Here is a 14,858-nt window from a genome sequence, read left to right as displayed (position 1 = left end):
GGTCAGGCCTGGCTTTTTTATATTTTTCATCAAATCACAGAAAGTGAATATTAAGTAATTCAAGTGGACAGACATAGTGGACTCATATGTCCACCATCCAATTCTTCAGGGAAGCACTTCTTTCCTGTTCCATGATGATACTGTACCCCCATCTTCCCCTGACACTGAGTCCAATACTAAAGGCTGGTCAATCAGAGCCCATCTTAGGTCTTTTCTGTTAATTGCACTTCTGGGTTACAGCTAACAGGATAACACTACCCCATGTTCTCCCAGGAGTAACAGAGCAAACTGTCTGCAAAAGTAGACAGTGAACATGAAAAGAAGGGCAGAGCTGAGCTAAAGAAAGCCCTGAAGATACTGGGCTCTGGATCTAGCCATGTGGAAATAGCTCTATGCTTGGACATTTTAATTTTGAGACCAATAAATTCTTCTTGTGATAAAACTAACTTGAGATTTTTATTATTTTAATTTTTATTCACCTGCAATGGAGTCCTTATATGTCATCCTATGAATATGTAACCTTTTTAAATACCTTAATTTATCTTTATGTGGTGCTGAGAATTGTACCTGGGGCCTCACATGTGCTAGGCAAGTGCCCTACCACCGAGCTACAACTCCAGCCCATAAGTAACTTCTGAGGGAAAAGGTGGGGAAATAATGTATTAAATTTACATTTTTAAAAGACAGTTCTCTTGGCTGGGCACACTGGCACATGCCTGTAATCCCAGCAGCTTGGGAGGCTGAGGCAGGAGGATTGTGAGTTCAAAGCCAGCCTCAGCAAAAAGTTAGGTACCAAGCAACCCAGTGAGACCCTGTCTTTAAATACAAAATAGGGCTGGGGATGTGGCTCAGTGGTTGAGTACCTTCTCCCCCACAAAAAAAGACAGACCACTCAGACATATTGCAGACATCCAAGTGAAATGGTAAACTCTAAAAAGCTAAACTAGTAAGACAATGGACAAATGTGGACCATACAAGAAAGAGACATGATTAGATATTGTTAAAGAATTTGGAGGAAGAAGGAAGAATTTAGAAACTCTTATGTAATTAGATTATAAAGACTGATATAGAAAATAAAGAAGGAACAAGTGTAGAGAGGGGACAGGGAGAGAGGGATGAGCTTAGACTTATCCTTTGATGGAGGTGCTTTAGAAGGTCATTCAGGTGTGGGGTGGACACATGATATGGGGGACATGATATCCCACAGGATAAACAGATAAATTTCAAAAAGTTCCAAAGTTTGTTGAGAGAAACTGCCAAAAGTATAAAACACATGAGATAGTTTTAAAATAAATTTTAACTTCAAACATGCTGTAATGATGTAGAAATGTTTATTTCAAATAAAAAACAATAAAATAGTATTGTAACTAGTATTTAAGTAGAACAAAATAAAAAATAGCCACAGTTCTTATAAAATTAGATTTAAGTCAGCTTCAACTTCCTCATTTATATATGAGGAAAATAAAACTTAAAAAATTTAAAAAGATATACTAGAGGACTCACAAATATTCTGAAGAAATGAAGATATTTATAGAGAATAAAAGGAAATTATAAACTCTTTCAAAACCTTTAGATTTGATGTTTCAGTGCCTCATTTCCATGATGTGACTGGATTATTAGCATAATTTTTCTTCCATGAATAAGAGAAAAAATATGGAGATAAAGCATCCTGAGAATGAATAATCTGTGAAAAAGTCAAGATGAAATTAGTTACTAAAATCATGTTTTTTAAAAAAATTTTTAGTTGTTGATGGTCCTTTATTTTATTCATTTCTTTATATGCAGTGCTGAGAATAGAAACCAATGCTTCACACATGTGAGGCAAGTGCTCTACCACTGAGCCACAACCTCAGGCCCTAAAGTGATCTATAAAAGAAACAAATTCATCACAACCAAGACCTTCAATGACTCCTGACTACCCATAATGAACACACTGTTTCATAACATATATTCCACCAAGGACTCACTGCCTATGTGTTTGTGCTGATCAAAGAGCTCATACAAAGTGTATTTATGCATTGAATGAATGTGCTATTTCAGTACTACTGCAAGTCTGATCACTGAACTGCCAGGATCAATATCCCATTAGGGGTGGAAGTCAAGAATCTGATTTCATAGGCTACCCAGATGATTCTTCTGAATGCTAGTTTTAGGAACACTGTTCTAGAGGATTAAAAATGAGAGGACTTAATTTCCTCTCTCTTAGGGACCTTACCTCCAGAAGGTATTGCAAACATCTGCAGAGGGCTAGAATTAAACCTTCTTAGTGTGCTATGTGAATAAATGGGGCAAGGTTCAGATTTTTGACTCTTACAGACCAGATAGACGTAGTAGTCTAGAGCCCTTCAAAAAATGTACTCGAACACACCCAGTTTTGTGAGTTGAGCACATACATTCAAAACATATATTAATGTGTTTATATGTAAATGTGCTTAAAACAAAACTGAAATTATAAATATGTCATTTTAGCAGAAATGGAGTCAAATCTAAATTACAAGATTTTAAGACCTTCATTTTTAAGTAGATATGACAATTTTAAATTTACAAAACTGATAATATATAGTATACATCCACTTTACATATTCAAAAAGCTAAACTTAAGGAAATGAAAAGCTGAAAAATGAGAGGTAGTGAAAATCCTGTGAGTGCTATTTTGACATTCTATAAATATTATGTAATTGAAGACTAGAGGAGAAAGGGGAGCTACATTCTATGAGAAAAAATGTAGAGAAGGGAACCCCTATGATCTTAGGGAAAGCAAAAAGTAGAAGTAAAATTATATTCAAAATGTACTTAAAAATTGTTAGACATGCACTAGTGACAGGAAATAGAAGGTAATTAATTACTTTGGCATAAAAGGAGAATGGAAAAGGTCAGTATTTTTGCTTTTTTATTAACTCTAGTTATTCTCACTCTTTTTCTTCTTGTTGCCATGACTTTGTTAAGACTTAATTTAGTTATTGCAATTTGCTAAAGACAAAAACTACATTACTAACAATTCTGCCTTTACACATGTCTTGGGCAAAACTCATTTGTTATGGTTACTGATAAGGAAAGGAGGTGAAGGAATCAGGTAACCCAATCCTTAAACTATGGAAAGCAGTAATATTTGCTGATGGAGTGGCTTTCAAACTTAACATGCACCTGAATCCCCAGGACGGTTTGTTAAAACAGAAATCTGGGTGTCACCCCCAAAGATTTTGATTCAGTAGTCTGAGAGGGACCCAGGAATCTGAATTTCTAGCAAATTCCCAAGTGATGTTGCTGCTGCTGGTTGGAAGCACACACTTTGAGAACCATGGCTCTAGTGGAAACAGTAATTACAAAACCAAAGAGGAGCCAGGTGGACACTTAAAGGAAATGGTATCTCCCTATGTAGGTTCAGAGGACACAGAACGTTAGTTGCAAGTTTATCACCTGCTCAGATAACTAAGTATATATTTCAAACTCCAAGGGCTGTACCTGATAAAATTACTAGTTACAGAAATTTCTTTCTAAAAATGAACTTTAAAAACAAGAGTCATTTGCCTATTTAAGGACTATTGTTTGAAATTTTGGCATAAATATCCTACTTGAAAAAGAATAATATAAACTCAAAATTTCTGCCTGAAGTAAAATTCAAAACAAGAATTTTTTAAAAATCCTTGTGTTAAATTCAAATATAATCTAATTTATTATTTCTTAAACCAATTACCATTATTATTGTTATTTTTGGTGCAGGGGAATTGAACTCAGGGCACCACAAAAAGCCCTCTACCACTGAACTACAACCCCAGCCCACACCAATTATTTTGTTTAATTATTTATTTAGTTCCAAACCCATTATTAAAAACCAAAATGTAGTCACATAAAAGAATTCATTTGGCAAATGTGCTATTTGTAAATAGCCACTTATTAAAAACACATTTCTATTAAAATTACATCTAAATTCTTAGATTTAGAACACTTGATACCTGGACCCAGCTGAGCTTTTATTTTACAGATCAAAATGCATGAATGAAAATACATTACAATCATCAGTGAAGTCGTTCTAACTTTGCTTGAAGAGATTTAAAATTCCCAGTGATGGTTTGTACTGCTACTGAAGAGCTCATAGACTGGAGCTCAACCAGATAACCACAAACAGCATCCAGGCAGAGATTTGTAAATCTTCTCCTGTAAAGGAAATAACATCTGATCAACAATCTATACTTAGAAACATTACCTCCTATGGGGTTTCTTCTATCCAAAGTCTGCTAATCTTACTTACAGTCCCACAGAAAAGCAAGGATCACATTAAGTGGCAAATACTTGAAAACTGTGGACACCTAATAGGGATGTCAATTACCAAATAACCACAATTTTCCTTTTGAAGAATATTATAATGAGAAGTCAGTAAAGGATGATTCCTACTAATATATCCTTTTGGCTTTATCAAAAGAATAATATTGAAGTTATGTTATTTGCAGAAAATGGAAACTTGAGAACATCATATTACATGAAATAAGGCAAACTCAGAAAGTCAAGAGTTGCTCATTTTCTTTCATATGTGGAAGGTGGAGAAGAAAAAGGAAAGAAAGTGGGAGCAGGGAATATCTCACAAAAACTGAAGGGAGGTCTGGGGAGATAGCTCAGTTGGTAAAATGCTTGCCGTACAAGCACAGGGCCCTCCCTAGGTTCAATCCCCAGCGCCAAAAAAAAAAAAAAAAAGGGACAGTAGAGGAAAGGGACCAGGGGCCAGAGGGAAAGGGAAGAGGAAAAGGGGAAATATTGGGGAAGGATACTGACCAAATTATATTATTATATTGTGTGCATGTCTGATTATTATCTCATCATTATAATGTATGATTATAATGGACCAATAAGAAAATGAGGAAAAGTTAAAAAAAATTTTAAAAAGAATACTATTCCTGAAAATGGCCAACCATATCACAAAGACATAATTGAAATGTCTTAGTCCTGGGTCTTTAATTTAAAGCCAAGAAAGTTTATAAGTCATTCATTAAGTGATGTTCACCTGTAGAAAGGACTTAGGATAATGGTTAAAAAACTAAAAGGTTCCTACTTTTTATACATGCTGACAGCATTCAAATAGTTATTGCTAGTATATGCAGAACATAATCTCTAATCCCCATATTTTCCCACATTTTCTCCAAAATTTGTTACCTGGATATTAGAAGCATTTAAAAGCTTTTGCTAGAATATGATATTTAATCATAGTTACCTCTCACAATTTGAAACTTGGCTAGGATTCGCAACATATTTAAATAATAGTACATGGATACAATCCAAAAGGTGTAGTGGCTTCTTCATTCTGTTCCAGAATGGATCCTATAAAGAAATATATATATAAAAAATTAAAAATTAAGGTGAACTATGCTCAGTATTCTGAATATTAAAAACCAAACTGAAATATCTTTTAGGAGGATTGATGTACTGATGTACTTTGTGGAGCATGTGAATGTCCTGCTTAAAGGAATGTGATATTAAAAAGAAATTTATCCATGGGTTGTGATACCATTTTTACTTTGAACTTACGCAGTCTTAGAATCTTAATTCTAGTTCTGCTTTTAACAGTTGCTAGTCATGTGACTTGAGAAGGTTAGTTAATGTCTCTGCCCTTGTCTTTTTGCAACAGATAACGGAGATACGACTATTTGCTCATTTCCACCATAGGTGTACTGTGAGGCTCAAATAAGAAAGATGTAGAAGATGTCTTGAAAAGCACTGTGTGATGCTACTATTAAAAAAAAAAAAAAAAAAAAAAATACAAACAAAAAAATCTGGTTCAACAAGGTTTTATTTGGATCTTTTATTCTTAGTAAAAAAAATCATAATTACTTTCATAAGGTTCAATATGGGTGAGAATAATCACTAAGCACTGATAGGTTTGATTAGGTTACACTGAATAAGTACACTGTGATTTTATTCTTTCAAAAAAACTGGGCTGGGGATGTAGTTCAGTGATACAGTACAGTACTTGCCTAATATGTGCAAGGCCCTGGATTTGATCCCCAGTACCACCAAAAAGCAATAACTGACAATTCTTAAACGTTTGGTGCATACTCTGGCTTAGCCCATTCCACTAAGTATATATAATTACGTTTATTAATATTAAAAACATTAACATTTCTTTTTAATCATGATATGTAGCAAAACATCTCTCAGCAGTTTTAAGTCTTAAGTATAGTTTCCAATAGTCAATGGTGTGAATTTCTGCTGTAACTCTATAGACTAAGTGATATGACAGTTGAAATCAAAATGTCCCACTCTACATCTAGAAAAATTATGATAATTAATATTGAATAATTTATCTTAATGTTTTTACTTACTCTTGATTTGAATAGTTGATCATAAACTTCTAATAGTCTAGGTAATGGCACTCCAATTTCATTCATGGTCTGTATTACAAAGCCTACGTCCCAATTCAAAGTACATACTTGCTGCTCTAAGAACTGTACAATAAAATCTGGGGAGAGAAAAAGATCAGAAATTGGGAGTTTTCAACTCTTGATACTAAAAGTTAGGTCTTACTCATAGCTGAGTAGTTGTGAGGGGGAAATCTTCTGAAACCAATGAAAAATATGTAGGGTGCTGGGAATATATAGCTTGGTGTTAGAGTGAATGCTTAGTTTGTAGTACGTACAAGTCACTGGATTCAATACCTAGCACCAAAAACAAAAAAAAAGAAAAAGAAAGAAAAAAGAAAATCTCTCTATATATTTATTTATTCTAAAAACTCCAAACTTTGATAAACACACTCATGTACCACAACAGGCAAATATGGAGACAGAAAGTAGGGCTGGAGGGTGGGGAGGAATGGGAAGTGACAACTAATGAATATGAGGTTTTTCTTCTTTTCTTCCTTCAGTACTAGGGATTGAACACAGGGGTGCTTTACCATTGAGCCATAACCTCAGGCCTTTCTGTTTTTTGACAAAGGGTCTTGCTAAGTTGCTGAGGCTGGTCTTGCACTTGCAGTCCTCCTGTCTTAGCCTCCTTAGTTGCTAGGATGACAGGAGTGGTAGTATAGGGTTTCTTTTTGGGATGATGCAAATAACCTAAAACTAGACTCTGATAAAGGCTGAACAACTCTGTGAATATGCATCTTAAACCATTAAGTTGTATACTTTAAAGATACTAAAAAAAAAAAAAAACTAAGGAACTCAGAAAATTTGAAAAGATACAAGAAGAACATAGAGACTATTCATAATCCCACTAGAGGAGAGTATCTTATAGTTTAAAAAAAATCTATATTTTAAAAAATCTTTATCTCCAATTTAATAGCTTTTCAGAAAGGGCTACTGCATTCTGATTTTAAAATATTAAAAAAATGTAATGCCCTATTCCTTAGGTTTGTATTATTTTGATGGTTCTAATTGTGATGTGTTCTAATCTACTTTTTATTACCTGACTTCTCATAAATAAGATCTTGAGCCGGGCATGGTGGTGTTTGCCTGTAATCCCAGTGACTCTGGAGGATGAGACAGGAGGATCATGAGTAGAAAGCCAGCCTCAGCAAAAGTGAGGTGGTGCTAAGCAACTCAGTGAGACCCTGTCTCTATATAAAATACAAAACAGGACTGGGGATGTGGCTCAGTGGTTGAGAGCCCCTGAGTTCAATCCCCGATACCTCTGCCCACCTCAAAAAAAAAAGGATCTTGACAGTTACAGTTGTCAAATTTAGTTATAATACCTAAAATTAGAAATTGAAATGTAAATGTCCATGGGTAAGAGCAATCACTGAAAGAACTGCCACTGAACCTGTGTGTACTGTAGAATTCACCATTCAGAGACTTAGGGAAATAATAAGAATTCTAAAAACTTCTAACTTTGATCCAGTTCAAAGCCCCTTGATGTTTGCTTCCTACTGAGAAACTGACTGAAAAAGGAAGGTCTCTTCTACTCTAAAATTCATAGGGTTCAAAAATTAATACCCTAGGGCAAAGCATAAATACCATCAAAGGGACTGTGTACAACATGGTCTTTAAAAAAACTATTAAAAGTATTACTATTAAGAGTATTAGGGCTGGGGATATAGCTCAGTTGGCAAGTGCCTGCCTCGCAAGCACAAGGCCCTGGGTTCAATCCCCAGCACCACCAAAAAAGAAAAAAAAGTATTAGTTTCACATATTTATAAACATTTATTAAAAAAAATGTACATGATAAAAAAGATCAGCATACAAAACTCAACAGGCTTTCCTAGACACCAAAAGTCAACCTGCAGAGGAAAAAAATCAGGAAAACAGTCCTAATCACAATAGTTTCAAAAAACTAAACAAAACTCAGGAACAAATCTAACCAAGAAGGTGAAAGACATTTACAATGAATACTACAGAATACTGAAGAAAGAAATTGGAGAAGACATCAAAAGATGGAAAGACATCCCACGTCAATGAATAGGCAGAATTAATATTGTTTAAAATGGTCATACTACAAAAAATGTTATACAGATTCAATGCAATTACCATCAAAACACCGAGGACATATTCATAAAACTAGAAAAAGAAAAAAAGCTCTGAAGTTCATTTGGAAGAATAAAAGACCCATAATAGCCAAAACAATTTCAAGGGGAAAAAAAAAAAAAAAACAGCACTAGAGGCATCACAATACCTGACTTCAAGTTATATGAAAGAGCCATAGGAACAAAAATTGCAAGGTACTTCTATAAAAACAAACACAGACCAATGGAACAGAATTGAAGACACAGAGACACACCCACACAGATACAGTTACCTAATCCTTGACAAAAGCAAAACATTTGTTGGAGAAAAAACAGTTATCCAGATGTAGAATAAAATTAGACTCTTCTCTTTCACCCTACACAAGTCAACTCAAAATGGATCAAGGACCCTGGAATTAGACCAGAAACTTTCCAACTTGTAGAAGAAACATAAGGTCAACATTCTAATATGTAGGCTCAGGCAACAACTTCCTCAACAGGACTCCTCAAGTTAAGGAATTAATATCAAGAACAAAGGGGATCAGGGCTGGGGTTGTGGCTTAGTGGCAGAGTGCTTGCCTAACACGTGTGAGGCACTGGGTTAAATTCTCAGCACCACATAAATAAATAAAGGCACTGAATCCATCTACAACTAAAAATATTAAAAAAATAAATAAATTAAATAAAGGGGATCAAATTAAAAAGCTTCTTTTGCACAGCAGACAACATGAAGAGAGAACCTACAAATGGAAAGTAAATCTTTGCTAGCTACTCTTTGAAACAGAATTAATATCCAGAATATACAAAGAACTCAAAAAACTTAACACCAAAAATCCCTAAATCACCCAATCAATGAATGGGCAAATGAACTAGACAAACACAAGAAAGAAAGAAAGAAAGAAAAAGAAAAGAAAAGGAAAGAAAGAAAGAAAAGAAAAGGAAAGAAAGAAAGAAAGAAAGAAAGAAAGAAAGAAAGAAAGAAAGAAAGAAAGAAAGAAAGAAAGAAAGAAAGAAATATATATATATATATGGCCAACAAATATATGAAAAAATGTCCAACATCTATAGCAACTAGGGAGATGCAAATCAAAACTACACTGAGATTTTATTTCATTAAGAATGTGATAATCAAGAATATAATACATGCTGGAGAGGATGGAGGGAGGAACACTTTACCCTGTTGGCTGGACTGTAAATTGGTACACTACTATGGAAATCACTATGAAGGTTCCTAAAAAGACTAGGAATGGAACCACCATATTACCAAGTTATACCACTCCTTGGTATTTAGCCAAAAAAAATTAAAAGTCATCATACTATAGTGATACATGCATGCCCATGTTTATAACAAACAGCACGATTCAAAATAGCCAAATTATAGAACCAGCTGAGTTGTGTCAAAAGTAAATGGATAAAGAAAATGTGGCATGTATACACAATGGAGTTTTTGTCAATCATAATGAAGAATGAAATTCTAATCATTTACAGAAAAATGGATAGAACTTGATAGTATTTTTTAATCAAAATAAACCACTCAGAAAGCCAAAGGTTGTTAGGTTTTTCTCTCATATGTGGTAGCCAGAAAGTGATGGTGGGGGAACTATGGGGGATCTCATGAAAATTGAAGGGAGACCAGTAAAGGAAGATCAGGCGGGGAAGTAGGAAGGGAGGAAAAGGGGAAATATTAGGGAACAATACTAACCAAAATATATTGTTATCTCATGTGCACAAAGGAATATATAACAATGAATCCTATTAATATGTATAATTCTAATGTACCAATATTAAATATGAAAAAATATATATGTCTGCTCTTTCATTTGTTTTTTGCAGTACACTGGGGATTGAATCTAAGGATTTTCTACCACAAAGCTACATTCCAAGCCCTATTTTTTTAAATTTAAAAATAATTTTAAAAATTTCTTAGTGCATTATAGTTATACATAACATTGAGACCTGCCTTACACTTTGGAGTAGTTGGGATTATATGGATGCATCATTGCACCTAGCTTATATCTGCTTATTTATTTTTTTAAGCTGCTAGGGATTGAACCCAGGGCCTTATACATGCTAGGCAAGTGCTCTACCACTGAGCTATATCCCTAGCCCTTGCTTTTTTATTTTCTTTATTTCTGTATCAGTGAAATGGCACAGTATAGTCTTAATACTATACCTACAAGAAATAAGGGTATTACTTCTGACTATGTTCAAGGAGTAGATGCTAACCATCTGAGGTGGTCTATAAACACATTTGAAAAGAAAAAGAAAAATTAAGGGGGGATGGGAAAAGGAAAGTCTGGAATGAATCTGAAATAACTTTCCTATGTACATATATGAATATATCACATTGAATCTCACCATTGTGTACATCCACAAGAAATTAATTTAAAAAAAAAAAAAAAAAACCACTATGGTAAATGGCAGAAAGACCAATAGAGGGAAAGGAGCAGGGGGTGGATAGAGGGAAGGGGAAGAAGAGCTACTGGGGTCTGAATTAGAACAAGATATATTCCACGCTTTTATAATTATGTCAAAATGGATTCTACTGTCATGTATAACTAAAAAGAACCAATTGTTAAGAAAATTTAGAGCTGGAGGTATAGCTCAGTGATAGAGCACTTGCCTCGTATGACCCGGGGCTCCATCTCCAGCACTATATGTAAATAAATGTATGAATAAAGGTAAAGAAATAATGCTATATAATGAGCATTTTCATGTTTCTAAGTAGTTTTCAATAACATAAAGGTGCTTAGTATTCTACTTCATGGATGTAGTTTTGGTGCTTCTATTGTTTTAAAATTGAGGAAAACCTACAGGTTGGCAAGTATCTCACAACAGCTGCCTACAATAACAATTGTAGTCAGCATATTTGGTTAGGAAAGGGGTTCAAATAATTAAAATTGTAACATAACCATTTGCTACTTTAAAGAAAAATATGTTCTGTATAACAAAAAGTTGTTACATCAATCACCGAACATCAGCAATCTTCCATTCCTCTTCACAACCTTGTACTGAGTTACCAACAATATAATCTGCATAATCTCAAAAAATATATATCAACTTGGAAAGTTGGTGTTTCATATTCAACTATTCATGAACAAATTCTGATATCTTCTGAGATCCTTTTTTTTGGGAGGCAGAATTAAACTGCTGAGCTCAATAGCAATAAAGACTCTCTATTTTACTCTAAAGATGATTACTTCTCAAAGAAGAAAAAAGTCATGAAGTGAAGAAAATCATCAGAAAATAGAACATGACAGCACCTAAGGTTACTGCTTACCTAAAGGGAAGAAGCGAGGTGTGCCAGCATAAATTTTGCCAAGGAGGACGATCTTCAGACTAAGAGCATGCATTCTATCTGTGGAGCTCAATGTTACACTATCATTCAATTCTGTAAGAAAGAGACATGTCAGTAGAAACCCAAATTATTTTTAGTGTAAAATGTTTATATTGGCTATTTAATTGTTTCAAGGTTCAAAATACTTTAGAATTGATATTCACATTAATTAGCAGATTTTGTGTTTCTGGTACTAATGATAAATGCTCTCATCTTACAAGATTATGAGATCTGAGCAAAGTGTCTCAATATTCCTTTTTTGGCAAGTGTTTATGTGGTGCTGGGGATTAAACCCAGGGCCTTGTGCATGCGAGGCACACACTCAACTGATCTATATCCCCAGCCCAATATCCCATGTTGTGTAGCATAAATCCTAGAAATGACAGTTTCCACTGAGGGGATCCCCAAATATTTAGTGGGATCACTGTCTGTATGATCACCCTCCACTATATGCACATGCCCCCACTTTCTCTCTTCTTAGGTATACCTCTTTCCTTAGTCCTAGGAATACTAGCTACTAGAAGTTTGCATTCCTCTACTATATCACTAAATAATGTATGTTAGTTTACTATAATTGAACACTTACCTTTCTCTATGATATCTTGCCAAAGGGTCTGCACCAATATGGGGTCTGAATAACCCGCACAATGAATTATTCCAAGTTTACACTCTGCAAGTTTAAATGGGTCAGCAAATTCCCCATAAAGCTGTGGGAGAAAATCCCAAAATTAAACAACCAATCAGAGATTAATATTGGAGCATTTCTTCAAAATTAAAAATAATCAAGGATTTTATCAAATGTATCTAAACCATGATACAGGGTAAATATCCATTATCCAAAATGCTTAGGAATAAAAGTGTTTCAGATTTTGTAATATGTAAATATATGCCATGATATATTTTAGGGATGGAAACCAGGTCTAAACATGAAATTCATTAATGTTTCTTACATGCTTTATGTACAAAATAAAGATTTTTGCCTGATCAAAATCTTGTATAATATTTCTAATAATTTTGTATGTTTTGACTGACACATCACAAGGTCAGGCATGGAATTTTCTACTTATGGTGTCAGGTTGGTGCTCAAAGCTTCAGATTTTGGAGCACCGTGGGTTAGAAATGCTCAACCTGTATAAAGATGTCTGTAACTCCTGATTAAAAATGATGAATGCAAGATAAATACATTCTAGTAGACTTTAATATGTATCCCTTTCTTTCTTGGCCAGGACAGAGATGCTGTAACGACACTTCTTTTAGAATTAGTGTTATTTAAACCAGATGTTCAGAATTAAGGGAATACTGATAAATCTTGGGAATGTTTCAGGGTACTTGGAACCATGTCTAAGAATAACTGAGGAAGGAACTTTTAAGAAGGGTACGATTGAGGGAAGCATGGAGAGTTAAGCAAATATAAGTTACTTCTTCCAAGGCAAGAAACAAGGTCATAAATTAGCTGATTTTAACACAGCCTCCAGGTGAAGCTAATATGTTCTTCTCAGCTATAAGTCTGGCAGGGAAGCTCAGCCTTTTCTAGGAGTCAGATGCCATAGCTGGCACCTACCCATCCATTGACAAGTATCAAGGATGGCTTTTCTTATTTTGTAGAGATAGAATCATATTTCTCAGGAAACGAAGGGCAAAATATGAAACAAATAAGGAATTCCTAAAAATAAGATGACTATTACAGGAATTTTACCGGCTTTTTTATTACCTTAGTTATGTCCATTAACTCAGAATCCAACTGAGAAACTGCATCCTGTACAGAAGAATGATGGGAATACTGTCTTTGTAGTGTTTCTTGTATTTGAAGTTGAATCCTAGCAACCTATTTTGGACAGAAAATAATGTTTTAATCTCTTCATGATAAGTCAACAGGTACTTGAAAGAGTGACTCCTGGTAACATTTGCTAAAATAAAAATAATATTATAAAGACCTCTATTATAATAGAGTAACATCATTGTTAAGACACTTCATTTCAACATATCAGGTGTCACAGGATGTGTACTACAGCAGAAAGCCTTTGCTGCCCACCAATACTAGCACCTCCCATGAATGGAGCCAGACACATAACTAGACCAGCCTTTCCAGTCAACTATGCAAGGGGTATGGCCACAAGAGTGAGTTCTCTTCATAGAATGAGAGCAGAAGTGAAGTATGTCACTTCAGGGCCATGTTTTTTTTCCAAATATAAATGTGCTTCTTATACATTCTTTCTTTCTCTTCCTCTGTCAGGTAAAGCCAAGGCCCTAGGAATGGCAGTGTCAGAAAATAGAACTTGGGTCCCTAAATCAACCATGTGGAGGAAAGTCACCTGCCAATCAGGAACATCCACTCAATTTTTGTGAATAAGAAATAAGCTTTTGCACTTAGACAACTGTTAAGTTTTTTAGTCTTTTAGTTAAGGCAATGTAGTTTACTCAGTATGTTTACTTATTTGTTTACAGAATCAATGGTGAATATAACGTAACAAACTTCCTGTTTCAACCACTTGGGGAAAAAAACTACAGAAATGTCAGTTAAAATTTATAAGTTTAATTACAGCAATGCACGTATATTACAAGTTCTGGTACACTTAAAATCGCTTTGATTTATACCCAAACAAGAAAATAAATACATATAAGCAGAAGAGACTAGAATTATTAATAATCACTTCCACAGACCTACCATTTACCAGGGGAAGAAGGGAAAGTGGAGTAACTGTGGCTACTACTCTTATGAGGGTACAGCTTAAGTATCTTTAGTACTTACTTCCATTTTTTCTTCTAATTCATGAAGGAATTCACCATCAGCAGCTATTGATGAAATGGCAGTGGAACTTTTGGCACTAAGAATGGCTCGGGCAATGTACTCTAGCCGTTGCTGAAGTGAAATTTCAGTGCTAGGAGGCAAAACCCTTTATTTTTAGTTATATGATTTCTGAAGGACTGAAGATACAAATAATGCCAAGTAGGAGGTACTATTTTAAACCAAATGAACATAAGAGGCCATTTGAAACATGAAAAAAATTAATATACATTTTTCCTAATAAATCTATTTTAGATTTTTAATGAGAGATTCACAGTTTTAGACAACAAATTCTATGACTATATCTAAAAAGT

General features: G+C 34.5%; 1 protein-coding gene and 1 long non-coding RNA gene across 5 annotated transcripts in view; one reads left to right on the top strand and one right to left on the bottom strand.

Moving 5' to 3' along the window:
• Positions 1–14,858, top strand: part of LOC306664720 — a 33,479-nt gene that overhangs the window by 11,466 nt on the left and 7,155 nt on the right. The window lies entirely within an intron of this gene.
• Positions 1,315–14,858, bottom strand: part of NUP155 (nucleoporin 155) — a 60,237-nt gene continuing 46,693 nt past the window's right edge. Inside the window, exons 29-36 of one of the 4 annotated variants that reach the window (XR_013764782.1) lie at positions 14,509–14,638; positions 13,471–13,584; positions 12,346–12,466; positions 11,703–11,813; positions 6,312–6,448; positions 5,204–5,310; positions 3,954–4,155; positions 1,315–1,684 (exon numbers count right to left, since the gene is read on the bottom strand). Coding sequence is in view for 3 of the 4 variants with exons in the window: in XM_079145738.1 (XP_079001864.1) it covers positions 4,017–4,155; positions 5,204–5,310; positions 6,312–6,448; positions 11,703–11,813; positions 12,346–12,466; positions 13,471–13,584; positions 14,509–14,638 (859 nt within the window). In the remaining variant the exon portion in view is untranslated. Of the gene's footprint in view, positions 4,156–5,203; positions 5,311–6,311; positions 6,449–11,702; positions 11,814–12,345; positions 12,467–13,470; positions 13,585–14,508; positions 14,639–14,858 lie in introns of all 4 variants that reach the window. The other 3 variants (XM_079145738.1, XM_079145737.1, XM_079145739.1) reach the window with 3 other exon arrangements.

The sequence above is a fragment of the Sciurus vulgaris genome (assembly GCF_902686455.1).
Source record: "Sciurus vulgaris genome assembly, chromosome: 6".
NCBI lineage: Eukaryota > Metazoa > Chordata > Mammalia > Rodentia > Sciuridae > Sciurus > Sciurus vulgaris.
Note: the sequence above shows the minus strand (reverse complement) of the source record. Positions and strands in the feature narration are given on the sequence as shown.